The 26,467-nt window shown below is 44.3% G+C and overlaps 5 protein-coding genes and 1 pseudogene across 5 annotated transcripts; 1 reads left to right on the plus strand and 5 right to left on the minus strand.

The window, feature by feature from the left end:
* The first annotated feature begins 2,141 nt into the window (after positions 1–2,141).
* Positions 2,142–3,717, plus strand: LOC127758373 (uncharacterized). Its single transcript, XM_052283913.1, has 3 exons — positions 2,142–2,716; positions 3,360–3,430; positions 3,543–3,717. Exons 1-3 carry the CDS (start codon positions 2,376–2,378, stop codon positions 3,545–3,547), a joined length of 417 nt encoding a protein of 138 aa, XP_052139873.1. The 5' UTR covers positions 2,142–2,375; the 3' UTR covers positions 3,548–3,717.
* Positions 3,718–4,726: 1,009 nt separating this feature from the next.
* On the minus strand, positions 4,727–8,586 carry LOC127783790 (uncharacterized). The gene is made up of 4 exons (XM_052310955.1): positions 8,051–8,586; positions 7,466–7,949; positions 6,675–7,359; positions 4,727–6,100 (listed from the first exon to the last, which is right to left on the minus strand). The coding sequence occupies exons 2-4, from the start codon at positions 7,486–7,488 to the stop codon at positions 5,819–5,821; spliced, it is 990 nt and encodes a 329-aa protein (XP_052166915.1). The 5' UTR covers positions 7,489–7,949; positions 8,051–8,586; the 3' UTR covers positions 4,727–5,818.
* A 103-nt stretch (positions 8,587–8,689) lies between these two features.
* LOC127783800 (uncharacterized) lies at positions 8,690–12,159 on the minus strand. Its single transcript, XM_052310963.1, has 3 exons — positions 11,887–12,159; positions 9,270–9,501; positions 8,690–9,173 (listed from the first exon to the last, which is right to left on the minus strand). Exons 1-3 carry the CDS (start codon positions 12,084–12,086, stop codon positions 8,877–8,879), a joined length of 729 nt encoding a protein of 242 aa, XP_052166923.1. The 5' UTR covers positions 12,087–12,159; the 3' UTR covers positions 8,690–8,876.
* A 4,160-nt stretch (positions 12,160–16,319) lies between these two features.
* Positions 16,320–20,368, minus strand: LOC127760498 (uncharacterized). Its single transcript, XM_052284767.1, has 2 exons — positions 17,668–20,368; positions 16,320–17,301 (listed from the first exon to the last, which is right to left on the minus strand). The coding sequence occupies exons 1-2, from the start codon at positions 18,145–18,147 to the stop codon at positions 17,140–17,142; spliced, it is 642 nt and encodes a 213-aa protein (XP_052140727.1). The 5' UTR covers positions 18,148–20,368; the 3' UTR covers positions 16,320–17,139.
* Positions 20,369–20,526: 158 nt separating this feature from the next.
* LOC127760497 (peptide deformylase 1A, chloroplastic) lies at positions 20,527–22,017 on the minus strand. The gene is made up of 4 exons (XM_052284766.1): positions 21,607–22,017; positions 21,345–21,434; positions 21,166–21,233; positions 20,527–21,062 (listed from the first exon to the last, which is right to left on the minus strand). Exons 1-4 carry the CDS (start codon positions 21,988–21,990, stop codon positions 20,822–20,824), a joined length of 783 nt encoding a protein of 260 aa, XP_052140726.1. The 5' UTR covers positions 21,991–22,017; the 3' UTR covers positions 20,527–20,821.
* A 1,818-nt stretch (positions 22,018–23,835) lies between these two features.
* LOC127777123 (uncharacterized) lies at positions 23,836–24,307 on the minus strand (annotated as a pseudogene).
* Between the last annotated feature and the right edge of the window lie 2,160 nt (positions 24,308–26,467).

Here is a 26,467-nt window from a genome sequence, read left to right on the forward strand (position 1 = left end):
ACCGAGGAAGCAAAATATGGTAATATATAGTTCACTCTATCATGAAACATTTTGCTAGATATATATGGTAAATCCTCATGCATGAATCATTAGGATAATCTGCAATTGCAAGGGGGAATTTTACTTTGTCAACTGTTAACCAACAACGAAGTGTACTGTGATTCCTACCAGATTTCCTGACAATCGCCCGCAAGAAAGTTAATTCACTGTTTAGGTTTTAGAGACTTGTAATTTCCTGTGTCGGATAACCATAAAACATTTTTTTCTTTTTTCTCGCAAAAAAATTTTTTTTCATGTACTTTTTTACCTTGCAATTCAGCGTTTCCGCTTTTCATGGTCAAATGTCCCCGGTTACAAGAGTTAAAGGACTGTTGTCAGGAAAATTGAATGTACCAAGGAAAAATAGGACACGTATTGCTGAGGTGACTTCTTTTATATATGGTGTGCATCACTCGCCAATATAATAGATGTGGAAAGGCAAGTTAAATCTCAATGTTGATTTGAATGGGATGAGTATTGGCCAATACAAATATTTATTACTGTTGGATATATAAGCACATATTAATTTAGTTTATTCTATAAATAAATCATAACATTAAACATATAGCTTAGAAGAATCATCTCATACTATCTACCTTACTTTCTAGAGTTTTTCATAGAGATAACTAAAAAAAGAGGTAAAAAGACTAAATTTTCCTTCATTAATTGTGCTGATTGGTCGGTATGGTGAAGAAGAAGGGTATTTTTGACATTTCATCACTACAAATATCTCTTGTTACTCTAGAAGTAGCTGTATTTTAAAATAAAATTTAAACACTACAAGTAGCTATATTTTAGGACGCGGAGGAAGTACTTAGATAGTATTTGATCAAGCAACCCTCCACTTTTGAAAGGAATTGGAACCATTATTCAGTTCCTAAATTCAGACAAAGCACCATCACCATAGCTGATGGGCAAGATGCCTAGACTATTCATTCATGTGTCCATGCATGTCTATTTTTCCCAACCCCTCCCCCATCCCAACTTCCTGCTCTAGCCATCATTAATCGCGCATAATTCCTACTCGTTTTTTTCATGGTGGTAGCTAGAGCAAAAGAGAGGATGGAATAGGTTAGAACATTGATTGATTGATCTCATGACCTAGCAGGGGTGGAGCAATGCTACAAGTCACCTACACCTTGCCCGTACTTGCGCTGAAGCCATCGTGGTGGGGTTTATTCATGAACTCTGGTCCAATCAATAAAGTAGAAAACCTGGTGTTAAGTAAAAACATGGGCACGACTTGATCGATCCATTAGTTGTGTGTAACATTTGTCAATATATTTTTAGTTCAAAGTGAAATGTGTACTCCAAACTATATACCTAAAGCGAACATTTATGATCAAATACTAAGGTCTTAATTAGAGATTTTATCCACCATTATTTCCATGGATCTCAAGAGTTTTGCTAAATTTATGGCTAAATATATAGTTTTCAACATTGCTATCCCCTTTTCTAAAATTTAAGATGTTTTAGTTTTTGCTGTAAGTCAGTTTTTTTAAGTTTGACTCCAAAAACAACCGCATCTTACATTTTGAAACAGAGGAAGTATAACTTAATTAATTTATTTATAGTTTTGTGAAAGTTTGCGCCGTTTTACTAAATTTACTCCATGTCAACAACCACAAATTCTATCCCTCACATGAATATATAAACACAGCCATGCATGCATGCACATAACCAAAGATAATCAAAGCTGGAAAGGCAAAGGCCTGACCTTGTAGGCTCCTATTCATTTTCAATAATTCATTTATTCACACTTGTTAATTGGCAGAGAATTCACAAGTCCCATCAATCCTGGAGATTCCCCAGTTATGGGAGAGCTAGCTAGCTCAGCCCAAAAGGGAGCATATGTAGCCTATAGCCAGCAGGCAGCTAGACAAGACATGCATGCATGCACGCACAATATTACTACCAACAACAACAGCAACAACAACATAACATGCAGCTAGCAGAGATGGACGAATGGATGCTTCTTCCCCCGGTGCGCGGCTTTACTTGGGCCCCAACTCAACTGGCCTAGCTCATCACCTAAGCTCCAGTGCATCACCAAACCCTATATAAAAGCCCGCGCCACCTGCCCTTCCAAACCCAAGCCTCCATCCATCCATCCATTCATCAGAGCTCAAGCTCAAGCAAGCAAGCTTGCTAGCTAGCTGCTGAGCAGCATTCCAGTCTGCTCCAGCTAGCTCAGCTCGCTCTGCTCTGCTCTTTGCTCGATAACGACCATCATCATCATCATCATCTTCTTCTTCTTCTTCTTCTTCTTCTTGTACATTCTATTTGCTCGATAGATAGATAGATAGATAGATAGATAGATAGATAGGTAGATAGAGATGGAGGCGAAGGCGGCGGCGATGGCGATGAGGAAGCCGGGGGACTGGAGCTGCAGGTCGTGCCAGTACGTGAACTTCTGCAAGAGGGAGGCGTGCCAGCGGTGCGGGGAGGCGAAGCTCGGGGTGGAGCGGACGGACTACGCCGCCATGGGCGGCGGGTGGGAGGTGAAGCCCGGCGACTGGTGCTGCCGCTGCTGCGCCGTCAACAACTACGCCAGCCGCGGCAGCTGCTTCAAGTGCGGCGCCGCCAAGAACGACTCCGCCGCCGCCGTCGCCCAGGGCTGGGGCTTCTCCGTCGCCTCCCAGGCTGGCTGGAAGAACGGCGACTGGATCTGCCCCAGGTAATTTCATACTTCATTAGTTGTTCCTAGCTCGTTCAAGTCTAAGTCTTGTCCTAACGAAACAAAATACGTCTTATATTTCTTTTTTATTTTAAGAGGCGGAGGTGGCTGCTTGGGAATGCAGCATGCTCTGCCTCTGGCTAATCACATTAGCTGATTAATTTAATTAGATTGCACGGAGATGCATGCATAAGTGTGCAAATTGTTCTTTTGCCACGATCGAGCATGTCTCTGTGAAAATAGTATTAGTTTTTTTTTTAACATTAATAGTATTAGTTATATGTGTTTAAAAAGGAAACGCTAAACTAAAGCATGCATGTGTCTAGTCCAAAGATTCTATGCCCAACAGAATCCGGAGCTGCATGCCAACTGGAATATTACCTCTTGACGTGTCAGTTCTGCATTCCTTGTTTTAATTACGACACCTCAAGCTTTGTTTAAAAAAAAAACTGATCGACCAGCATTGATAATAGTTCTGAATGTGAATGTTATCATCTGTTCTGAAGAAGTGTATATATATATATATATATATATATATATATATATATATATATATATATATATATATATATATATATATATATATATATATATATGGAATGTTAGTGCTGATGCATATTTACATGTTTTGGTGATTTTGCAGAATGGAATGCAACGTGCAGAACTACGCTAACAGAACCGAGTGCTTCCGGTGCAATTTCCCCAGATACTACGGTAAGCTACCCACATGATGGCACATTTGCAATTTGACAGTGACAAACTGCTGCTAAATATATGATCTCATCTAATTCAGTTTTCTCTTCTCTTCTTTCTCTACTCTTTTCAGGTTGATTGATCTGACATATATGATATATGCCTTGCACTGAGAAGAAATGAGAGGGAAATAAAATTTACGAGATCGAAGATCGACGGACAAGATTGATCGGCCACCGGTCATGCCCTTCAGGGTTTTCTTTTTTCTATTTTTTTTTAGAATAACCCTCGATAACCTGAGGGTTTTTTTTCATTTGTAAGAGCGGTAACGGCACTAAAAAACACAAAAACGGCACAAAATTGTGGCTGATGACTGATCAGTCTTCCTCTTTTTTTTCCCAATAAAAGGCAGATAATTAAGAAAGCAAAAATGCGAGTTGGCCTGTGATTTGCCCCGTCTTTCACTCTCTTAGTTACACTTAACTCTAAGTCTACTTTGCGAGAAAGAAGAATTAGAATGCTTGATGAACAAATGTAGTATGTGGATGGAGCATGACATGGATTATTCCTAATCGTTTGACTGTAACTGCAATCCCGGTGGCGTACAAATTTGGCAGAAATCTATCCATAAACAGATGCCTTCTCCCTTGCCTGCTAATTGTTCATCGCATATGCAAAGCCGAATTAGTGCTTCGCCATTATTATATATTTATTATATTTATCATGTACAGGGAACAAAGAGGCGACAGCGAATTATCGCAGCCACAAGCGAATGTTTTCTCAATCAGATTGCTGCTCGATCGATGTGACCACCTCTTGTTCATCTCTCTCTCTCTCTCTCTCTCTACTGATTGATACTAGAAGCATAGCTTTGCTTTCAATTGGAATTCACAAATTTATAGAGGGAGAGATGAACAAGAAGAATTGTGTGTGTGTGGAGGTATAGTTGGATAAGATTCCAGGGAACAATCATGGCGCTGCTTTACTTGTAAAAGCAAGGTGATCGAGATGCAGAGCATTATTACCACTTTGGGCATCATCATCATCATCATCAATTCATCAAGCAACAAAACCTCAACACTCAAAATGGCAGCAGAGCAGCCGCACACAGGCAATCCACGTTCCACACACACACACAAACACATTGCAAAGGCTTTCTGTAGCTCTAGCATTACACTATCTTCAGATGCTTCCTCAAATCATTTCAGACTGAATGGAAGATAGCACTATTCTTTCTCCTGATCTCCTCTTCCCCTTTTGTGAAGAGGAGAAAAGAAAAGTGTGTGATCGGTCATGAAGCATCAGAACATCTGAATATGTATGTAGTATTGTTATTATTTCTTATGATAATGGAATAAATATCCCGACCGCGACGACCGAAGAACTTAAAAAACAAAGCCATATCTGAATATGTATACAAATATATCACAGCACAATAGCATGATGCTGGAGTTGTTTATTTGTCCAGCACAGGGTCTGATATGATCAATCATGGGTTAAGCATTGGTGCCTTTGCTTACCCTGAAGAACAGAGAGAGGAAGGCCCAATTGGTGTTGCATTGTCCCCTGTGCTTCCTTTCTTTTTGTCCCTGGTTCCTGCATGGGAGAAAGGGTAGCCACTTGTTTGGTGAAGGCCCCTGCAGACAGCCTGAATCATTGCTCACTCATTGTGCACACCTTTTGCAATCCCACCTGTGCACAGAACATTCAAGCCCCTCCCCCTCCTCCTCCACACCAATCACCAGATTCTCTTGGAATACCAGTGAACAGGCCCACTCAGATTGGCTTTCCCAAGTCAAAATGGAAGCATCATCTCTGTTACAACTTCTGAAAAAAAAAACACACTGATAACTTTCTGATAACTGTGTTACCATACAGGCTCTGAAGTCTGAACACGCCTTGTAGAAGTGTTTGGAAGAGCATGAGGCTGCATTCTTTCTGATGGGGATATATTTTTGACAAGAGGGAGATGTTACTGAATAACTGTGATCTCAGATGTCAAGGCAGTTGCTACTTATCTGAAAAAGAAAGGTGCTCCTTCTGCGCAGTTAAGATTCGACGATGTCTTCATTTGTTCTATCTACAGGCTGATCCACAGAAACATCCACATCATCTATTTGATTTCTAGATTCTTGTTTGAAGTTTTCCCTGGTGTGGCCAGGCCACAAACACATCTGACAAAATCTGAACTCGCAGATGGACTCGGCATCTTTCTTGACTTAGCAGCAAGGCATAATGCATACCCAGATCACACTGCATAATACACTGTACTATTAATGATATTGACTTGTGATGAATAGTGAATTCTTCTCTGATCCTAAAATTTACATGTGTGCTCGCTGGAGATAAAAAATGAAAACATCTACTACTTGCAAACTGTACAAGGAACCAGCATCACTTTGAAGGATATCATGGTCTCAGGCTATCTGTTCTTGCACACATGATGGTCTCTCTAACCAAAGCATCCATTGGGTCTATGCATTTCTTGAGCAGTGGGTCATCATCAGGTAATATACCAACAAAGTCATCAGATGCAAGGATTATTGTATTGACAGCCCTCACGAACATAACCTGTAGTGATATTCGCAACAGATTTCTTGCACCTTCCATGTCCCCTCTCCTAAAAGCGCCGATGGCTGGTAATACCGTGTGCTCCAATGAAGCTTTATCTGGAAGCAGCACCTCAAAACCCTGTGAAAATGGAATTTAAGAACAAAACAACATAACCATATGCTGCCAATTGGATGGGATGGGTGTACAGTATTGAAGGAAAATGTCAACTAGAATGTCTAAAGGGATATCAATAATATGACAAATTGGAAATGGACAAGTTATCATGGGATTGGCAAATCGGGAATGGGCAGACTACAATCGGCATAAGATCTGTAGTTGTCAATCTTTTTGTAAACTGGCCTGTCATGTAAAAGAAAGTATACCAGTGCAAAGCAAACTGGGAAAAGAAAATCTGATCATTCGTTACTGATATAGGACATGAGTTGCCTAACAGGTGGAACATATATGAAGTGCTTTGGTTGTCATATAGATGTTTCCAAATGAAGGCCTGAAATATTGATTGCTAAAATTTTGCAAACTGAGCAAGGTAGGAAACAAGCATTCTGTCTACATCTTACTATTTCATTTGCAATAAAGCTACTTATTTGTAAACATTAAATTTAAATTAAATATATAGTAGTTTGTTTAAGAAAAAGAGATAAATATGTTGTTGCAAAAACGATGATTGATGACCAAATAAAAGATGTCTTACCTGGCTCTCCAGCTTATTTAGATAACACTTTGCATTCAATGTATTGTCTGTACATAGAATTCCGACACAAACATTACTTCCATATTCAACAGGTTTTAAGTTTGCCGATTTGAGTTCCTTTACAACACAATCACCAATATGGAGGGAAGGTACAGAGCATCCTTGTGAAATTTCATCATGGTAGGCATGTAAGGTATTACATGGCATGGCAATGCAGCATACTCCAGATTTCTCCAAGAGGAGCCTCCTCAGCCTTAACTTCCCAAGAGCAGTGTTACAGTCGGAAGGGCGCTGTGAATTTTGAGATGACATGAGCTCCTTCTTAAGAAGTGGATCATTACACACAAGAAAGGGAGGTGCCTCTTCTCCATCACGAGTACTCCAATGCACAAGCTTCTGTAAGAATCTGAGAGAGGAAGAGGCAGATATTCCCATTACTCCAATTGTACCTGATAGATGAGTAGTTGCACTATATTGTCCAGTTCTTGAAGCAGAAGAACTCGCATCCAAAATCTTCGGTTCAGAGGGATCGACGACACTGTTGGTCTTCAAAACATTTGGAGATAGTCTTTCACTATAGGCAAAGCATGAATACTGGGATCTACATGAGGCAAATCTTCTACTTGTACCACTCACACAATCAAATGGCAAGGATAAGGAACAAGGAGGTGAAATGGTTGCAGCCCTGCAAACATTTTTGAGTCATTTTGCCATAGCTCTCGAAGTCTGAATACACTAAACACCAGTAAATGCTAAAATTAATTTCAAGAAGTAACAGAAGAACAACTGACCTCTGTATAGACATCTGAACCATGGAACTGAAGTCTGAACAGCAGTCTGTAGGAAGGCTTGGGAAGAATGTGAACTGCAAAAGCAGGGCTTCTTGACAAATTAGGCTAGCAGAGGCTAATGTAGTCTAGGTGGAAGGATAGTTTTAGATCTTAAGCAACCACTTATACTAGTAAAAACAAGAACCAAATAGGCTCATGTATAACCTTGACAGGCTAACCATAGCAATCATTATGACAGCAGGAGGAAGTAACATAGAGAGAAGGGATCTCAATTATTGAAGAGGAGCCTATGCCTGTTTTTATCTCTTGCCAAGAGAGAAATCTGACAAGAAGAGCATTGTAGAAGACTATGATAGCTGACTTGAGAAACCACCTAACATTTCGTTTCGACCGAATCAGCTTATCTCTTCAGCCCCTTCTACATGACAAATCCAGTAGCTCCGTGGCATTGTTTGCTTCTTCAGGCTTGTTAATCAGCTTCAGGCTGCAGTCGGGTAGATAAAAAAGAGTTCAGGTCTGGTTTCACCAGAAGGGCAAGCAGCAGAGTGTACAAAAATACAGACAGGTTAAAAGGACAATGCTCACATGGGGTTTGGGTGGGGCTCAGCCTGTCTCCTTTCCTCTGATCTCATCATCAACCAGACATCAACAGAGAGCAAGAGATAGGAGACGAGCCACTTGCACATGCAGCCTTGATTCTTGCCCTTCTTTACACAATACAAGTATACAAATGCTAGGACAGCAGTACTGCAGCTAATGATGTATCACTTCATGATAGAGCAAATTCTGACAGATACATGTGTCCTGTCCTCTTCAACTCCATTTTGTTCGATTCATCAGCTAACAGTTCAGAAAGTACTTCTTGTGTAGAATTCCAAATGCAGAATAAAATAGAAGGGCACATCGTCCATTGGGCCAGTGTGAGAATATAGGTGAAAACAAAGTTACTGGGAAACTTAAATAGTTAAACTAAAATGGTAATCATAAATTCTTGATTTATCAGAGGATTAAACCAAGATTGTACTGACAAAGAAAATGAATATTGAACAAGTTATACTGTGGGAAAACTTCCCATGTATCTGAGAACTTCAGAGCTATAGGTTATAGCAAGTAATAGATGGAATTTACAAAAAGATAAAATATCATCCTTCAAGAGGAAGGGTGACATGATGCCAGTAGTCTTAACAGTGTAAACAGCATATACATAAATAAATACGAGGGAAATTAAAGTGAATATGCTTGCAATAAAAGTTATAGATATAAGTCTTTGATACAAAGGTGAAAACTGAAGGTTACAGTATTCAAAGTGGTACACAAGAACCACAGTAGTGTTATCCTTTGGGCCAGTCTTCAACAATAAATTTGTGGAAATGAACTACAAGGATGAAGGGGCAAATAGACAATGAAGTGTCTACTTCAGTTTCGACTTGGCAGAACTTTGCAGAGGCTTAGTGATTGAAACAGACTGACTATTTCTTACTGTCTTCTTTACATTGTAAGTTATTGACAAGAATGCACAAATCAGTGCAATTAAAATGGTCGGATAGACATGAACTGATTGTGTTGGATCACTGTTCACCGGTTTCCCAAAGAGCGCTTCTTTCACTAGACCCCAGATAACCAAAAGGGTACCAAACAAGGTCATCCTCCCAGGGTTTATGACACCAACAAGTGCTCCAGCAGCACAGAAGTAGCTTCCAGCAAGAATCTGGTTGAGAAGTGAGAAAGAGAGTAAAGTGTAACAATTGTCACAATTATCTGCTTAAGAAAGTTGGCCAGTTATTAAAAAAAAAAAAAAGAGTACCTCTAGACGCTGGAGATCAATTACTGCTGAAGCGGTCTTGGCTTCTGTCAAATTGTAAATATCAAACAGGTCATTCCACCTAGGAAATGTCATGCTCTTAGTAAGGTTGCTTGCTATAGCCCCAGGGAAGAGAAGGGCTTTCACAACAGATGGTGGGAATATCTCATTTGAGACCAACTGCGAAGATGTAACTTGAATGGGCGTTGTGCATGTGCCTGCTCTACAAGGGACCCTGAAATGGCAGAAGAAGGTAAGCAGAATCTACTTAGTATATTTATCGTCCTACTCAGAAAAGTACTTCCAAGTACTTTAGTTTCCAAAATCGACCTTATCAATCATGACAACCTTAAGCAATAAACTAAAATGTAATTTGGTAAAATAAGCAAGCATGGTTACAGAAGCAAAGTAACATACAATTTCCTAGAATCCATGCTCAGGAGGAAAAGGCGAGTCAAGATAAAAGCACTAGCACGTGTACAGGTATGGGAAAATCTTGATATGAAATTATAGGACTCTTATGAAACAATGTAATATATGAAAAGATAGGAGAGAATTCCCTCTACGTAGATCCAGTCCAAAACTGAACCACATTGAGCAGTCAGGAATGGCAACAAAAAAGTAGCCCATCAATCTAGCAATAGCAGGGAAGAAGTTGAACTACCACATTAATCTGTTACTACCATACACACCTATGCACTAAAATCAAACCTACTGGCAAGTAGTGATATGCATACAGGATCCATTTTGAGGCAACCATAGTTGAGAGCGCTACATGGTTTGCTCATATTGGTAAATTTATGACAGAAACCGTAGCAAGAAACTATTCGATTCAGGACAAAAAAGAACAAGCCAATCCAGGGTTTAAGGGGAACCAAGATATGGTCTCATCAAGTCACAACCTGACTCTTACCGAGTTCTATCAGAATATAGACACAATTTCCCACGTCAGTACAAAACTAGATTAATTTGAAGGCAAAATTTGCTACAGGATTCCCCGCAAAAAAAAAAAAAAAAAAAAATATTGCTACAGGACACTCAAAAAATGTGTAATTGGCTGAGAGACACCGTAAAAACGTGACACGGCTGATGGACACTACAAAAATTGTGTAATTAGCTATAGGACACCGGAGACAATATTTTATAATTTATGGGTCAAAAGCGGTGAGAAATTTTTCGAAATGGCAAAATTGCCCCTGGCGCCATCTTCCTCCCATGGCTCGCCCATCCACGACAGGTTCCCAAGAGTGCCTCCGCCGGCGGAGTCGTCGTCCTCATCATCGCGGCGCTGGCGCCTGCGCGACCTCGTCGGCGTCGGCGTCGGCGGCTGGTCAACAACTGCTGTTGCGCAACAGAAGCAGGCAAGCAGCAGAGCGTCGTGAAGAAGCCAGCGACGAAGAAGGCCGTGGTCACCGAGATGGACATGGCCACCGTGCCCGTGCGTAAGCTCTTCTACAGCAAGGGTGCCAGCAACCGTTCAAGTCGCCGGCCTCGCATGCGGCCACCTCCTGCTCGTGCTCCGCGCCGCCACGGCCGCCGCCGTCGCGCGCGGACGCCTCCTGCCACGCGCTCCGCGCCGCTGCGGCCGCGGCCGTCGCGGGCCTCGCGCGCAGCCGCCTCTTCGGCGCGCTCCGCGCCGTCGCGGCTGCCGCCGTCGCAGGCCTCGCGTGCGGCCACCATCGTCGTCGCAGGCCTCGCGCACAGCCGCCTCCTGCCCACGCTCCGCGCCGCCGCGGCCGCCGCCATCGCAGGCCTCACGCGCGGCCGCCGCCGTCGCCAGCCTCGCGCGCGGCCGCCTCCTGCCTCGCCATCGCAGGCCTCGCGCACGGCCGCCGCCATCGCCGGCCTCGCGCGCAGCTGCCTCCTCTACGCGCTCCATGCCGCCGCGGCCGCCTCCTGCCTCGCCATCGACAACCTTGCACGGCGGCTGCTCCCAGCTAATTTTGTGATTTCAGGTGGAGGAAGATGGCGCCAAGGGCAATCTCGCCATTTCGAAAAATTTCTCACCTCTTTTGACCTAAAAATTATAAAATATTGTCTCTGGTGTCCTATAGCTAATTACACAATTTTTGTAGTGTCCATTAGCCGTGTCACGTTTTTGCGGTGTCTCTCAGCCAATTACACATTTTTTGAGTGTCCTGTAGCAAATTTTGCCTAATTTGAACTCGCCTTCTACCAAATTTTGCAACCTGAATCATGCTTTTCGGCCCGAGGACTGAAACCCTGCACATCGAGAAACTATGGCTGCTTTTAACCGCTTGAAACTATGGAGGCTTTAACAGCTTCTTGTCCAACAAGGGTAACTGACGAGATGTGAGTACACCGCCTACCTTTCCCCATCAGCACAACATTTAGGGCAGTAGGCTTTGCATGGAATCGAGGAATTCGATGGAATTCTACCACAATTATGCCTATCTAAGGCCCGTACCATGCATCCCCTACACGAATGTGTGCTGCGTCCCAGCCGTTCTTGATCTGGTAATCACGCCCCAAGTCGCCAAGCAGCACCAGCGTCCACGAGATTAATCAGGCGTTCTTGACTTAGCTAAGATTCAGCGCACGATCGACACGGAAACAGAGGTAAATCAGAGGGGATTGGGGGAGGGGAGAAGGGGGCGACCTGAAGAGCGGGATCTGGAGGATGATGAGGAGGAAGAAGGCGCGGGAGGCGTAGAACGATATCCGGCGGCTCGTCCACCGGCCCCCGCCCACCGGCCGCCGCTGCACCTGGACCGCCGGCGCCGGGGCCGGCGCAGGAGACGGCTTGGAGGTGCTCGCCCTCGCCTCCGCCGCCCTCTCTTTCCTCGACGACGGCGCCATGGCTGGCTTGGCTAGGGCGCGAGATGCTTTGCTTTGCTGTAGCGGCGCAGGAGTCTCTGCTTTCTAAATTCGTCGTCTTGCTGAGCTAAGCACTACGGAGTATAGATTTTTTTCTTTTTGACTTAAGTGAAATTAAAAGGATTAATGATAAATAAACCTATCCTTCCACCTCATATACTCGCGAGTCGCGACCTCAACTTTTCTATTGACAAATAAGAAATTTGTTCCAGCTAGGACGTTGGGTTTATTACGGTGCCGTCATGGCCTGTTTGGTACAGTTTCAACTGCTAGATTTAGCCAACTGCTAGATTTAGCTTTAGGAGTTAGGTCTGGAGTGAAGTTGTGAAGCTGTCTAAATCCAGCTTCATAACTCTAGTTTATTTTGTGATAGAGCTTCACTCAGCTCCGCTTCCATTTTTGGTGGAGCTGAAACTGTTTGGCTGAGAGGAGCTGAAGCTAGAGCTATGCCAAACAGATTAGGAAATTTTTTTATCCGATTACACAAGACATACCCACCGCATTTATATATTCAGAAGTGCGATTTACTAAATTTATATTGAGAGTAAATTTTATAAAACATAGTCTATTATGATTCAACATACACAAAACCACTTAGATTTTGATGTGGCACATAATCATATGTATTATAGTCTTAAAGCTTAGCAGTTATGCCGTTAACCAAATTGACATGCTCTATTAAAATCTTACATAGATGTAACATTTATATGATGGATAAATAACTCATAAATTTGAGATATGATTGTGAGTTTGGCAGATCAAACTCAAATGATAAATAGTTGTTGTTTTGCGAAATTTTGTGTCATAATACCTGGGGTTATGAGATTTTTTGCAACTTATACCATAATTTTTTTTTGAAACGGGAAATTTATTAATCGGAAGATAAATCCTCCCTCACAACATGTGAGATGAGTTTACAAGAGTTACCCACAAAAACTTTGAGCTTGCTTCACAACTAACATAATTTGCTAGCTTGAACCTTTTTAATACAAATTTTTTATTTCCAACCATAAGGAACTCAACCTCTTTTAAAAAAAAGGCATTGGTCGGTCTAACAACTTAGAAAAACGCATATTGATCATCCCACTACAATATGTTTCCACAACTATAGTAAGCATCGTCCATCGCCCATTGCATGGCATGATAGATTCCCTCAACACAAGCCATAAGTTCCGCCTTCAAAACACCACTTTATAAATCGATGGAACGACATGCTGAAAAAATCGAGGATCCATAACAATCTCAAAGGATCATGCCAATTCCGCATGTGCCATCTCGGTCTGGTGTGCAACTTATTTGTGGGTACCAAGATTTAAATTCTATGAGTATACTCATGTAACTTCACCACACCTGCCAATGGTTCCCGTTCAAACTCTTGTTTTTAATACCATAGCATGTTTTGGAAATTTTAGGAGAGAGCATAAGGAGTTTAGGTAGGGAATTAGTAGTGAGGATATCATGATTTTCTTTTTATCAATCCATTGTTTGGTAGAAGCTGTGGGAGTTTATATTGTGATAAGATTTTATATTAATATAAAGGGTTGTGTCGAGGAGTGACCTTCTATAGCGGGAGGCCGTGAGGCCTTTGTGAGTTCGATCGGGGGCAGCGGGTGAGATTCAAGGATTCGGTGAGCAAAGCAGTGTGATCTTGAGGGGGTCGAGCCCCTCAAAGACGATGAGACCAAAAGGGTTTATACAGGTTCGGGCCGCTAAGAAGCGTAATACCCTACTCCTGTTCTATGCTCCTTGAGTGAAGGATTACAAGATCTCCTTGTTGGAGTAAAATATGGTGTTGATCTTCCGGGGCTAGAGACTGCTCTAGAGCGTCAAATGGATCGTCCCGGATCCATCCCCCTTTTTACTAGGTCTGAACCTTCTTTTATACCTTAAGGGGTTACCACATGGGCCCAAAAACCTAGCTCCGGTGGAGAAGTGTTTTGCATTAAGTGTCTGTCTTGTCTCTTGACTTGGGAAGCAAGCGCACGTCATCTTGATGATAGGGCCTGTCAAATCTTGCTGCCTGACACGAGAGGCTCCCATGTCAGCTGCTATTAATGGGTGGAGACTTCTGGGTCCCTGTTTGCACCGGAAAACGGAATCCCCAATTGACCAGGGCGGATGGACCAACTCTGGCCGGGATGAGAGGTTAAGACCTCTCGTCATCATGACCGATGGGACAAGACAAGGTGCACGCCCCCTGACCCATGCAGTAGTACGCCTGACACCCCGAGTCCCGTCGGTCATTTGACCAGTCACAGACCAATTTAGCGCGCGGTACACGCCATATAAAATGCGGCGTGGCGCGCCTGCTCAAGTCGCCATTAATGCGGGTAGGTGAGCGCTCGAAGGTGGCCACCTAACCCACCGCATGTGGTGACCCGCTAAGGGGGTCGGGGGAGCCCGACCCCTAGTCACATGAGGGAGTGGCCTCCGCCCCATCTCGGGCCTGACTCCCTTCGGGGAAGGGCCACGTGGTATTGGGGGGCAGCCTCCTCCATCTAGTGTCTGGGAAGGAGTGGCCGCCGCCCCACCTCGGACTTGACTCCCCTCAGGGGAGGGCCACGTGGTATTGGAGGGCAGCCTCCTCCCTCTAGTCTTGAGACCCCCAGGCCCATATCATCGACAGGTTGATATTTGATTAGACAATGCAAAGAGGAAATTCCTCAACTTTTACCCCTTAACTGTATTGAAAGCAATAGTTCATCCCTTAATTTTTGATCCCCATCCGACCAAAACTCTGAGTTCTTCCACTCGCTTTTCGCGTACACACTTTTTGATCTACTAAATGGTATGTTTTTTTGCAAAAAATTTCTATACGAAAGTTGTTTTAAAAATATATTAATTCATTTTTCAAGTTATTTTTAGCTATTAATTAATTAATTAATTATACATTAATAAACCACCACGTTTTCTGTGCTCTCCCAAACAAATATCAAACAAAGAAGTTAGCAATCCCATCTCTTTAAATTCCCAATCTCTCGTTAAAATCAGCACGAGCCTAAAAGAATCCGATGACAAAAAATTTTGTCCGCAGTATTTGTGTGGCACGCCATAGATATACAAAATCAGTACTTCGAATGATTGTCACTGCTACTAGTACAGCAGACTAACAAATTAGCTTTTAATAGCTTTATCAGGAGACATTTGACGACAAGGACAAGGTTGGTTTTGAGATAGGGTTGAAGGAATTCCTATCAACGGTCGACGTTGGCCCATTCGACTGGCGTGGCCAAAAAAAAATTATTTTTGAAAAGGACTATTTTTAAAATCTAAAAATTAAAAGGTCTAAAAAATAAAAAATTTCTCTTGCAGTAATGAGAAATGAGGGTGGGGAGTTCATGGCGGCTGCTGCTCAGTTTTTTGCCGGGCCGGCCAAAGAGTAGGGCTGTGTTTAGTTATTGAAAAAAGTTGGAAATTTGGGGAAAGTTGGAGGTTTGGAAAAAAAGTTGAAAGTTTATGTATATAGGAAAATTTTGGATGTGATATGATGTGATAGAAAGTTAGAAGTTTGGGATAGTTGGGGGTGAGCTCGCCGATGGAGAGGGGAGAGAGCTCGAGCTCGTCGTCCTCCGCCACACGGAGCTCGATATGGCCGCTGACGCCATGGAGCTCGTGCTACCGAGCTCGAGCTCGCCCTGCTGCCCCGCTGCCGCCGTCGAGCTCGCGCCCGCCCCGCTCGCGTCTTGCTCGCCGACGCCTCCCTCCTCACGCGCAGCCGCGGTCGGCGACACCTCCCCCGGGCCACGGCCGGTGACAACCCTCCCCCCGCACGCACGCAGCGGCGTCGTCCTCCTCCCCCAGTCGTCGCTGCTCAAGTCGAGCTCGCCCTGCCACCCTGCCGCTCACACCGAGCTCGTGTCCGCCCCGCTCATGCCGAGCTCGCCGACGCCCCCCTCTTCGCCCCCGTTCCCGCGTCGACTGGCGGAGGCATTGGAGAGGAGAGAAAGAAAAGGAAGGGAGGAAAAAGAAGAAGGGAGAAAAAATATTAAAAAATTCCATGTCATCATCCACGTGGCATGCCACGTAGGCAAGACCACGGTCAAACGCGGTTTTGGACCGGGATGATACAATAAACCAAGTTTAGGGATCTCGATGTGCGCTTTGCAAGTTCGTGGACCTAAATGAAACCTCCTGACAAGTTTAAGGACCGCTGGTGCATTTTACTCGGAAAAAAAGTTGGGAGTTTATGTATGTAGGAAAGTTTTGGATGTGATATGATGTGATGGAAAGTTGGGAGTTGGGGAGAAGTTTGGTGTGAACTAAATAGGGCCTTGGTATACCTGTGTTGATGATCATTTTGGAATGGTGGGTAAAATAGAATTTTAGCTATAAATATTTTTAATTGGTTTCTTTATATTTTTACAGCTTATCACTCAACCAATCCGGGCATCATATGCATCCATGGTTGCACAGCCAGAGGAGCTGATGGCCATCACGTGGTAGAACAAGTCTTCTTGGCTTGTAAACCCAGAGCTTGGACTAACCATGGAGCTTGGACTAGAACCTGGAAACAGTGAGCGGTGGTGATGACGAGATCCATCATCCATCCAGGTATTGTTTACTCCACTACTACAAGAGCTAGACACAATTGTCAACCAGCTACCTCATCATCACAGCGAGAGGTGGTATTTGATCAACCGTATTAGCCCGTGATTATCTTTACTAATCAGGAATCTCACAACGTGATCCTGACAGCGATTGTTGTATAGCCTCTGTCAGAGCTGTCCCCAAGGAGAACAACAACTACTACACCCAAACAACAGTTCATCATCACATCACTTTCCAAGTGGTAATTAATTAATTTACATATACAACCTGCTTTCCTATTGGTGCTTAGTATTCATCAGCACCATCCAACCACAGTACTTGTTCAGCTGCAACTTGCAACTCACGGACAAAACAATTATTTGAGGTGGTTTTCTTCCCCTGTTTCTTCACTCTCAGAGTAGACTAATTAATTACCCTTTTTTTTCTCATGATGGAAGTGTATTGACCATTGAGACAAGAGATATGTCATGGTTGGTCCCTATGGAGCTCAAGATGATGCTAACACTTTCCTGATCTTGGTCTTGAACAGCATCACGATGATCTTATCCATGGAGAAGTAGAGGAAACAGCCTCTCGCATGCGTCACGAAAGAGCCGTAGCTTGTGCCGACGATGCAATGCCATGTAGGTCCATAAACTTTATCAAACTCCTGTTGGATATCAAGGACAAGATGTTAGAAGCCAAGCCAGATTACATTTTCCTTCAAAAACAAGTATTAAAAAGTGAAGCAGCAACACTATTTAGGTTCTAATATATCAGATAATGATTTTACTACGTGTTTCAGCATTAAGGCTATGTGCATTGCATGATACAGAAGATGCTAGAAGTGCATCTCATAATTGACAACATAAATGATAAGTTTCTAAAATTTGATTTCACAAAGAACCCGTCCAAAAGACAAAGGGAAGGAGCGTATACAATGAACGGAATCAGTGCAATCCCTTTCAGAATACAAAACAAAAGTAAACAAACAAGCGAAAGATCACAAATTGAAAGAAAAAAAAAAAAAGCTCACCTTCTTCACATCATGGGCCAGCTGCCTTGAGCTGAACTTGTCCAAGCTATCATGGGACCGCTTAGCACACCGGAAAGCATGCAGCTGCATAAATGGCGACATGTCTGCAGCCATCACCTTCACACCAAGCACAGAGACGACCTCCTTCATGTTGATCTCCACCTCCGGCATCGACTTCCTCCCGGGCGCGATATCGATGATCTCCCTGACCTCCTTCATGTTGATCTCCACCTCCGGCATTGACTTCCTCCCGGGCGCGATATCGATGATCTCCCTCTGTCCCAGGCCAGGAAGATGAACTCTGGACTTCTCAAGGCAGATGTCGCCATCCTTCTGAATGGCTGTAGGAAATGTTGGAGCTGGAGGCTTGGCTTCAGAGGCAACAGGATGCTTTGTCTCCTTCACAGTTCTCCTCCATCTTCCACCGAATAGCCACTGCTCTGCCTTTGTCTTCCTGCTGCTACCATGGCGGGCTGCCATTGCTACCCAATGATCTCTCCTCCAATGAAGCAATGGTGACTGCGGATGTTAGCTCTGAATCTGAATGTGTAGCTAGTATCTCTCCTCTCCCAAAGATGATTAGTTCTGAATCAGTATGGGTCTTCCTAAAGCCATCTATATAGCAGAGTTGGAGAATGGCACAAGCAACCAGAATCTCTATAGTCTATAGTCCAACACCAATTAACTAAACTGATGGATTATGAGTTTGGATTCTCTGCAATGAGCGGGTGAGGCAAAGGACAATTTCCTCTACTTTAAAAAGGGAGAATAAACATATGGAGAACCGCAGACCATGTGCAGGTCGCCTTGTTGTGCGGCATGGTGCCCTGTATGATGGAAAAAAGCTAGTGCAATAGGCTAGTTGGTGCATTCAGGCCAGATTTGAAGGATCCCAATGACCAATCTTTATGACCAAAAGGAAGTTCTCAAGTACTCGACCACCTCACTGTGCAGCTCAGGTTCTATATTTTGGATGTCAGTAGGACCAGCCTATGTGAGAGTTCTGACAAATGTTCCATTTTCCATGACAAGCTCCTTCAGCCCAGGTAATGGACTGGAAACTTTGTCTAAGTTTGTAACAAGCCTGGATGTGATGATTGCTTTTGTTACCCACAGGAGTTCTCTTAATCAACAGGATTGGAGATAATGTTAAGACACTTGGCAACAGTTTCATACCAGTAGGCTGTAGCACTCAATTTCATGTAGTCCAGCCTATCTTTTACAAAGCTCAATGATAGGACTGTAGTATATAGACCAATGAACAATGAGAACAAATTATTGAACCCGTAGCCCCTATATCATAGGACAAAATACATAAAAGAGGCAAATATTAAAAAATAAAGGCATCTCTTTCTTGTGGCTTGCTGTGATGGTAGGTAGACTGAAATCATAACACTCCTGTAGATTAGTTATTTAACATGTTAAAAGTTTCGTAGTTATATCTAATTCTCACATTATTGTAGTTTTCATTGTTTGAAGGTATGTGTAACAAAGAAAATCTCAACTGCTACTTCGTATAAAACTCAATCCTTTGGTTTTGCACAGTTGCAGTAGGTGAATGCTTTGGGAGTTGCCTGTTTCGAAATTGAACGAATATTGAGGGCATGAACACTGATTCAAACATGATTTATGTGTTAATTTCATGGCTATGTCTATGCCTACAGTATATGATTGTCATACCATCTGAAAATTCTCCTGTTTTATTTTTCTTTACAGTGGTCTACAATTTGGTGCCTCTGAAACAAGTGAACCTTCATCTCCCAGAATCAGAAAATTGGTATCTTCAAAACACTGTTCCAAATGTATGCATGCCTTTAAAGTCAAGCATTCCATTCTTCAGAGCTTGGGGCTTTAAGTAGACTACAATATACTTGGGACTACGAAGATGTAACATTTTGGTTTCGAAGGATTAAGTTGATTTCTAATGTGTCATGTGTGGCCACTTGGTTGCAACATTTATGTCCTCCATCTGCACCATGACTCACTTTGTACTTGTCATGATTGTTAAATGCTGATGCTCAAGTTATAAGGTCCATGTGTGAAGTTCCTCATTATTCTGTCGTAACTGATGAACTCTGTTTCCTTCAGGTTCAATTTATCTTATAAGTACATACTTGTTAGCTTTTTGTCTCATAATTCCTTCCTACAGTAGGAAGTAACAGATGCACTCCATTATCCAGATAACTGATTGTAAGGGTGTTTTAAAATATTATTTTAAGACACTTGGAGAAATACTTACATATTAAATGATACATCATAATGACAAACTGTTCATTTATTCTTGTTGTGAACTTCTATTAGTGCTCATTTTTCTTATTCTATCTTTGTACATAATGTTCACTTCCTTGCGTTCAAGGCTCTTTGCGAACTTGCATTTTCAAAAGGGTTTAAATTATATATGGCTTACCTTCCACCACCCATCAAGCTATCCTAAAATTAATACAGAAAGGTATTGAATTTAATATGTTAGAAGGAATATTATATCATAATATACTGCATAAACAAACTGGTTCTGAGACATGATCAGACAACATAATCATGTTACACCCATCATGGATATGTTTCCTTTTGCTACTCTAGTTTAGGAAAACAACACATGCTGCTTTGAGAGACAGAGACACAACCATACCACCAAAAGCAATTTGTATAATTTAACCAACCACATTAGTTTACATAAACTTGGAAGAATCTCAACTAGCTTCAAATCTCAAAACAGATGAAAGAAAATTCAAGTTGTACGAAATATAGAGAAGTTCAAGAATATCAGAAATATGATAAAAATAATCAGTATACACTATTAAGTGTATGGTATTGCAAATTACGTTGAAGAGACAAAAACTGGAGGAAAAGGTACAGTTCTATTGAAGTGTAAAATTCCTGTTCTCCCAGAGTCCATGGACACCATACAAAAAACATTGAGTGAACATCTTACAACCAACAACGAATGTTACCACATGATGTCAATTCAACATACAAGGCAGTGATTCTCAGCATGTGTATGACCACAACAGACATTGAAAAATCAATTCATGGAAAATTGGCAATCACAGAAATAAGCAGCAATGCAAATATTATACTTGGGATAAATTTTATGTATACTATAGAGTGCAATTATCTCTACTTGGAAATTTTAAAATGTGGAATGCTCTCCACCTCAGCGTGCACCTATTGGAGGGCATCCAACAGGAAGCGGAAGATCCAAGTTATCAACAATTCTGAATGTCCTAGGGACCATCGTGTCAACATACAATGTACCTTCAAGATGATCACATTCGTGCTGCAGGATACGTGCCTGCCATCCTGAAGCTTCTACCTTGATGGGGCGTCCATTCCTGTCCAAACCTGAAACCTCAACATCCAGGTGTCGCTCGACAAGTGCCCTGTATCCATCTACACTGCCATCCCCAGAAGACACATGAGAACAAGCACAATGTAATCCAGTACAATGCATAATGAGAAACTAGTAATAACATCACAAAGAAGCATTCTAGCGAGTACCTCAAACACCCCTCGAAGAACAATGCAGTTCTTTTACTCGTCGTCTTAAGCTTAGGATTGATGATAACCTGGTATCCAAGGGACACAAGGAAAATAAAACGGCATGAGAAGGTGGCAATATTGCCTAATGATAATTGTTGGTGAAGGCAACTACATAGGACAAATGTACTACTACTCACAAGAAGATCGAAAGGACGGCGATCCTGCGCTTCAATGTCCTTCTTGGGAGCATAGCTGATGTATTCTTGGGTATCCTCCAGGACGATAATCTATGAAATTTTAACAGGTCGAGCAATTCAGCCATGTGTCAATCAGGAACAAACATAAGCAGGTAATTATACAGTTGAACAGTAGACGACTTAGTGGAGTAATTTGGAGCAATTAATGCAATGGAATAATGCAGGAGCGATCGCACGAATCGTGTCCTCGGTTGTGGGTTACCTTCAAGGGGACGCCGATCTGCGGGGCGGCGAGGCCGACGCCGGGGGCCTTGCGCATGACGGCGACCATCCGGTCGATGACGCCCTGGACCTTCTCCGAGGGGATGTCCCCGGGGGCAACCTCCTGAGCCGGCTCGTGCAGGACGGGGTCCCCCGCCTTCACGGTCCCCGGCGTCACCGTCATCGCCGTCGGCGCGCCGCCGCCGCCCTTGCCTCCGAGCAGGCCCGACAGCCAGCCCCCGCCGCCCGCGCTGGCCCTCACGCTGCTCCACCTCCTGCCACCGGGGGATGCTCTCCTCGCAGAAGCAGCAACGGCGGTGGGAAGCGGCGCAGCGGGGGAAAGGAGGAGCGCCGCGGCGGAGAGCGGCCGGAGGTGAGCTTCCATCTCGCGAGCTCGGGTTGGCTCCGTGGAGTGGAGTGGATTGAATGGGGTGGTTAGCTGACGTGGCAGTTGGGCCGTGTAGGAGAAGTAGGTGGGCTGGGCTGGCGGCCTGCTAATTACGATTTTTCTTGGGAATAAGTTCACCGGAGGTCCCTCAACTTAACAGCGAGATTTTTTTTAGGTCCCTCAACTACAAAACCAGAGATGTTCGCCCCTAAACTCATTGAAACCGTTCACAGGAGGTCCCTTGGCAGTATAGGTGGGTGGTTTCGCTGACGTTGCATCCTAGTCAGCAAAAATAAATAAATAAAGTACGTGGGGACCACGTGTAAGTGAGAGAAAATGGTGCGGGCCCCACATCCCTTCCTTTTCCCCTTTCTTCTCTTCTCTCGTCTTCTTCGACAAGCCGAGATGGGCGGGATGACGGCGGCGGAGGGCGAGCGCGGCCGCGGCAAGCGAAGCAGGCAGGAGCGGGGCAACGGCCGGCGAGAGCGGCGGCTGCGGCAAAGAGCGAGCGCGGCCGCGGCAGGTGAAGCATGCAGGAGCGGGGCGACAACCGGCAAGAGCGGCGGCGGACTGCGGACGACCGCGGCGGGAGGTGGGGGCGGGATCCGGGAGGTGGCGGCGGAACCGCGGCGCGTTGGGGTCCCCGAACACGAGGTCATCCTTGAGCCCGTTGTCCACCGAGCGCGGCCTGTGGGCAGAATGGAGGCGGGTGGCGCGGCGGCACGCGGAGCGGCGTTAGACGGTGGCGGGCGAGCGGAAGGCAAGCACAGCAGGCTGCGAGCAGAGCGGACGGCGGGCGTCGGGCGAGCGAATGAGCATTGCAGGCGGATGAGGAGGCCGCAACGGCGGAGGTGGCCGAAGGAGGAGCGTGGCGGCCTACTCCGCCAGTCGCGTTGGTGGCGGCGGCGAGAGCGGTGCGCAAAGCGGACAGAGCGAACGAGCACGTCGTTCTTGCCGCTGGTTCCCGCCGCCGCCGTCGCACTCATCGAAGGAGCCCAGCGTGGTGGCGCGCCGCAGCGGCGGGAGCGGACGGAGTTGGGGGAGATGAGGCTGGCGGGAGAGGGGGAAAGAGGTGACGCCTCGCCGCCGCTCGCCCGTCGCGCCCCCGCCCCTCTGCTCCGCCCGCGCTCGGAGACGCCGCCGCTCCACCTGCTCCGGCCGCGCACCTCCCACACTCGGAGCTGCCTCTTGCCCGCCGTCGCGCTCGCCCGCCGCTGGCCGTCGCTGCAGCCGCGCTCGCCCGGAGACACCGCGTGCTCCGCCTGCTCTAGTGCGCTGACGCCGCCCCTCCACCTACTCCAGTCACGCGCTCCCCCATCGCTGCCCCGCCACCGGCAAAGAGAGAGGAGAGGAAAGAGAAGAGGAGAGAAAAGAGAAGAAAAAATAAAGTGCAGCTGACATGTGGGCCCCACGAAATTTTTTAATTTTTTTTTTGCTGACTAGGATGCCACGTAAGCGAAACCACCCACCTATACTGCCAAGGGACCTCCTGTGAACGGTTTGAATGAGTTTAGGGGCGAAAATTTCTGGTTTTGTGGTTGAGGGACCTCAAAAAATCTCGTTGTTAAGTTGAGGGACCTCCGGTGAACTTATTACTTGTTTTTTGTGGCCTTGAAAGAAAGCAATTTCAAATTGGAAAAAGTACACCGAATGTCCCTCAACTTTTCATTGAGTTACAAAATCGTCCCCCAACCGAAAAACCTGATATATGACATCCTTCAACTTATAATATCGTTAACTTTAGGTCTTTCGGTTGTTTTGACCCCAGTTTTATCCGATGTGGCAGCTAAGTCAACATGGGACCCACATGTCAGGATGCCACATCATCACCCACACCGTCTGTCAAGAGCGCGGCGGAAGGGACATGCCATCACCATGGTCATCAGAGAGGATGTGGGAGTGGCACAACCTGGCCATAGCCATGGTCCACACCTTGCACCCGCCGAAGCCGCATTTCCTCCGCCTTGGCACCGTCGCGGACACCGGCCTGACCACCTTGGACGCGGAGGGCAGCGGCGGCAGCTGCTCTGCCTCGAGCAGGCTTCGCCCATGCCACGCCCGCAGCTCCACCCGAGCGTCCAATAGAATCGCCAGTAGACGTCAACGAGACGCTTGGCGCGGCACCTCCGCCAACGCAGCACCCCTCCCAGCTGAACGCCTCCGCGGTGGCCTCCATCTCCGGCGAGGGAGGGTCATGGGGGATGATAGGGTTTCAGAGCGGTGGCTCCTCCGCTGTCGCCGCCGCTACCGCGGCGAAGGGATCGATAGGGTTCGGGTGGGACAGAGGAGACGACGGCCCGCGGAAGGAGGACATGGCGCCGCAGAGGCGGGATTTGTACCGGCGGGCGCCATCGCCGCGTCGCCGGCCGTCGGGCCTCCTCTCTCGCCTTGCCTCGGTGACCTCCTCCTCACCTGCCGGCCGCCCTGCCCAGAGGAGAAAAGTGAGAGGGGGAGAGGAGGAGGAAGGGAAAGGAGGGGAAAGTGGCATCCTGACATGTAAGGCTCATGTGGGTATCACGTTGACTCAGCCGCTACGTCGGACTAAACCAGGGTCAAAACCACCGAACCTAAAGTGAACGGTTTTTATAAGTTGAGGGATTTTATATATCTGGTTTTGCAGTTGGGGGACGATTTTGTAACTCGATGATAAGTTAAGGGACCTTTCGTGTACTTTTTCCTTTCAAATTGGAAACCTAGGCAGCAGGTTTGGGGGCCTACAAATTTGAGGGATTTGAAAATTTTGAATTTGGTTTTGGTTACCTCTTTCCAAATCTATACGTATAGCTAACCTAACATGTGTCATTTACTCGAACCTTATTTCAGTCATCCTATTTACTAGGCTGTACCCCGCGGGAACATCGTGAAGAGTACTATAATGGTAAGCATGCACGCAATATTTATAAAATGTGGAAATGAAGATTGATCTGGACAAAATGGCTAATTAGTTCCCTGATGCATATATAACCAAAATAAAAAAAAAAACAACACCGTACCAGTGATCCAATGTAGTGTAGTATATACTAAGGGTGTGTTTTTCACGCTAAAATTGGTAGTTTGGTTGAATTGGAACGATGTGACGGAAAAGTTGGAAGTTTATGTGTGCAGGAAAGTTTTGATGTGATAGAAAAGTTTGAAGTTTGAAGAAAAATTTTAGAACTAAACTTGGCATAAATAGCATCGAACATTTGGTTGAATTTGATGCTATTTAGAGAAAAGGTACCCAAAAGGCATAAGTTTAGGCAAAATAAACATAAAAGAACCTAAAAATATCTATTGCGTAAAGCTGTGAAACAAAGGAGAAAAGGGACGATGAGCATAGCAAGCAGTAAATCAGAACCAACCATGAAAATTAAAAAACCCATTGGAGAAAGAGTGCAGCATACATCAGGGCATCAAATCTCTCTTCACTGGGGAGTGGGTAATGGATTTTCCTAGAGAAAGTTCCCTGCTTTCGATAAAATCTACTAAAGAATAACAACAGAAGATCACTGTACATGTCTAACGGGTACTGCATTAAGAAAAATTACAATGCATATGTGGGAAACATGATTTGATACCATCCCGTGAATATCCAAAATGAATATAGGACTTCTCAATCACGGTGAAAAACAGAAGTACTCCCTCTGTTTGAAACAATGTAGGTCATTTTAGCATTTTTCATATTTATATTAATGTTACATTTAATATTAACATAAATGTAGAAAATGTTAGAATGATCTATATTGTGAAACAGAGGAAGTACATTATAATAGAAGGATGCATGATCTTTCCTTTTATCCAAAATAAACGGCTATCAAATGCCACTGATACCAGCAGATCACAATTTTTTTTTGTTCTTTTTCCATGAGTGAAAATTATGATCGATGAAAACCAAAAATTTTGAAGGAAAACAAAAGGAAAGATGCAAACGTTAGATTAAACTGGAAAGCAAAATGTTGGTACAGAGTCAGTTCAGTGCCTCTAACTGTTAGCTTTGTGTGGCGATTTTTGGATTAATACCTTAAATTAGTATAAAAGCTTTTTTTAACCCAAGTCCACCACATTCATAATTATGGGCTTGTGTAGATTGTAGCTAAAATAAACATTACCAAGTTTTGGCAATGTCAAAATTTTGGCAAGATGGCAATATTGCCAAAATTTTGATATGATTTCTTATGTATTGATCAAATTTAGCAACAAACTAAACATAGCCATTTTGGGTAACTTTGAAAAAAAATATGGTATGATTAAAACTAACATCAAAATGAACAGCCCCTATGTTCACAGATCTCATATCAATAACTATAAAAGCACCCCTAAATTCAGAAATTAGGTACATAAGGCTAATCAAGGCGGCCCTCCAAAAAAAGCTGCTGCTATTTTTTTTCGCCGGGCGAAGTAGCTGCTACCTCCCCAAATATTTACGGAATACCATCATTGCAATGGCAATGCGCTTAGCCTATATATACAACACATTTATGTTCACTCATATCAA

This window comes from Oryza glaberrima, chromosome 1 (assembly GCF_000147395.1).
Source record: "Oryza glaberrima chromosome 1, OglaRS2, whole genome shotgun sequence".
Lineage (NCBI taxonomy): Eukaryota > Viridiplantae > Streptophyta > Magnoliopsida > Poales > Poaceae > Oryza > Oryza glaberrima.

Coding starts and splice junctions, on each gene's coding strand:
- LOC127758373 (XM_052283913.1), top strand. CDS start 2,376: ATGGAGGCGAAGGCGGCGGCGATGGCGATGAGGAAGCCGGGGGACTGG. Junction 2,717..3,359: donor GGCGACTGGATCTGCCCCAG/GTAATTTCATAC, acceptor GTGATTTTGCAG/AATGGAATGCAACGTGCAGA.
- LOC127783790 (XM_052310955.1), bottom strand. CDS start 7,488: ATGGTTCAGATGTCTATACAGAG. Junction 7,360..7,465: donor GTTCAGATGTCTATACAGAG/GTCAGTTGTTCT, acceptor AAATGTTTGCAG/GGCTGCAACCATTTCACCTC. Junction 6,101..6,674: donor TAAATAAGCTGGAGAGCCAG/GTAAGACATCTT, acceptor CCATTTTCACAG/GGTTTTGAGGTGCTGCTTCC.
- LOC127783800 (XM_052310963.1), bottom strand. CDS start 12,086: ATGGCGCCGTCGTCGAGGAAAGAGAGGGCGGCGGAGGCGAGGGCGAGC. Junction 9,502..11,886: donor CTCCAGATCCCGCTCTTCAG/GTCGCCCCCTTC, acceptor CTGCCATTTCAG/GGTCCCTTGTAGAGCAGGCA. Junction 9,174..9,269: donor TTGATCTCCAGCGTCTAGAG/GTACTCTTTTTT, acceptor CTTCTCAACCAG/ATTCTTGCTGGAAGCTACTT.
- LOC127760498 (XM_052284767.1), bottom strand. CDS start 18,147: ATGGCAGCCCGCCATGGTAGCAGCAGGAAGACAAAGGCAGAGCAGTGG. Junction 17,302..17,667: donor TGGCCCATGATGTGAAGAAG/GTGAGCTTTTTT, acceptor GATATCCAACAG/GAGTTTGATAAAGTTTATGG.
- LOC127760497 (XM_052284766.1), bottom strand. CDS start 21,990: ATGGAAGCTCACCTCCGGCCGCTCTCCGCCGCGGCGCTCCTCCTTTCC. Junction 21,435..21,606: donor AGATCGGCGTCCCCTTGAAG/GTAACCCACAAC, acceptor AAAATTTCATAG/ATTATCGTCCTGGAGGATAC. Junction 21,063..21,165: donor TTCTTCGAGGGGTGTTTGAG/GTACTCGCTAGA, acceptor TGGGGATGGCAG/TGTAGATGGATACAGGGCAC.